We start from the raw sequence: 1,691 nt of genomic DNA, 5'->3' as shown, positions 1-1,691 counted from the left end.
CGCAAGGGGGCGGAACCCGCTGGGACCCCGGCGCTCGGGGCAGCAAAACACGGGCGTCACCTGTCGTCGGAGTCCATGGCGTCGGAGTCCGTGACCGGTTTCCTGCCCAGGGCCGGGTTGGGGGGTTTGGAGAAAAGATTCTCGAAATCCATCCTCCCATCCAGAGTCCCGCAGCTACCGATTGACAACCACCGGCGGGAGCGGAGAGAGGAGAGGAAGGAGGGGCTCCTGGGGCCACCAGGCCGCCTACGCATGCGCCGCCCGCTCCTCTGCGCACGCGCTCCTTGCCCCAGTGCGCAGGCGCGCTCTTAACTACCTAGCTCCGCGCAGGCACCGCCCTAAATCTATGCTTCTTGTTGCACCTGGCGACCCGTTATCTCAAATATTTGCTATAGTGTTTAGGCTCGGTCCGTAGGGTTCTTCTATGGATCGAAACCCCAGTGTTTCTAAAAAGAAACATTGATTTAATGCTCGCTTAGTATCAGGCATGTGTCACATTCAGCCCACTTAATGCTCACTGGAACCCAGGACACGTCTGTACTACAGGTGCTAGTCCACATTTTCTAGATGAGGAAACAGGTGTGGGCAGTTCACGTGCCTTGTAGAGTGCTGTCATCCAATGGGATTAACACACTTTTAGGCAGGAAGTTCATTTAAAAGTACCAAGAACTAAGAGGATTCAGAAGAGAAGACAACCTGTGGTTGGAAAGGCTTCTTGAAAGGAGCTTATTTGAGCTCGGTATTGATGTAACGTCCACAGGAAAAGATAAAGCTAGGAGTATAAATGGACTCTGGAAAAGAGCAGTTTTCCAGTCCCTTTTATGCATTAGAATCACAGGAGCGATTATAAGAAAGGTGCATGAAATCCATTGGTGATAGAGTAGGGAGGTGAGGGAAAGCAAAGCATTGAAATCATTGGATAAAAAACAAAATGGAGAGTTACATCTTTTACATTGGTAAGTATGGGATAATTAACATTGACAGTAAATAAATGGGCAGCAAGATAACAATGAGGAGTTTCACAGTCTCCCAGGCGAGGTGTTGGAAAAGAAAATTACCCCGACCTTCCAAAGGTGGGTTACCCTCCTAGATGCATGAGAATAGGCTGAGTTCATTCAACCCCGAGAGTGGCGTTGCTAAGGAAGCTACCAGGCCTGGAACTTGACACCTGCCATGGCCGACCCGCCCAGTTAGCAATTTGTGATCAGGCCACCCTGGGTGGTTACTCTTGGTCACCCAGCCCGCCAGGACTGCAGTGGCCCCAGAGCTGGCCTGGCCTACTCGTGGGCCTTTTTTGTTACCACTAAGCAATGGCAAAAGAAGTCAGATATTTGGGAGGGTCAAGTCCCTAAGTCCAGCATTTTAATAAAAAGCAAGGACGTTTCCTCTAGAACTAAGCCACGCTATTTTCCTCAAAACGTGATTCTGAGCACTAAACGTTATAAAAAGAGAGCTCGCTACAACCTTGAAGGAGGAAGCACATTTCTCCATCACGTAAGCAACAAAGATTTTATTTTTAAAAAATATATATTAAAAATAACTCCCAATATATATTTAAAAAACACACCCCACGAGTGGCCTTTATTACACAGCCCCCACCGAAGGACTGCTTCAGAAGCCACTCGTTAGGGGCCCCCCCACAACCCCCGGTTGGCGACGTCCTGCGGCGCCACTGAGCCCCGAGCCGCACG

General features: G+C 49.9%; 1 protein-coding gene across 5 annotated transcripts in view; it reads right to left on the bottom strand.

The window, feature by feature from the left end:
* ZC3H8 (zinc finger CCCH-type containing 8) overlaps positions 1-267 on the bottom strand; it is a 32,939-nt gene extending 32,672 nt beyond the window's left edge. For 3 of the 5 annotated variants that reach the window (XM_005884933.2, XM_005884929.2, XM_005884930.2), the window contains exon 1: positions 61-261. In XM_005884933.2, the coding sequence (XP_005884995.1) occupies positions 61-254 (194 nt within the window). In that variant the 5' untranslated portion in view covers positions 255-261. Of the gene's footprint in view, positions 1-60 lie in introns of all 5 variants that reach the window. The other 2 variants (XM_005884931.2, XM_005884932.2) reach the window with 1 other exon arrangement.
* Between the last annotated feature and the right edge of the window lie 1,424 nt (positions 268-1,691).

The sequence above is a fragment of the Myotis brandtii genome, unplaced genomic scaffold (genome assembly GCF_000412655.1).
Source record: "Myotis brandtii unplaced genomic scaffold, ASM41265v1 scaffold879, whole genome shotgun sequence".
Taxonomy (NCBI): domain Eukaryota; kingdom Metazoa; phylum Chordata; class Mammalia; order Chiroptera; family Vespertilionidae; genus Myotis; species Myotis brandtii.
This window is presented reverse-complemented; position numbering and strand designations above follow the sequence as displayed.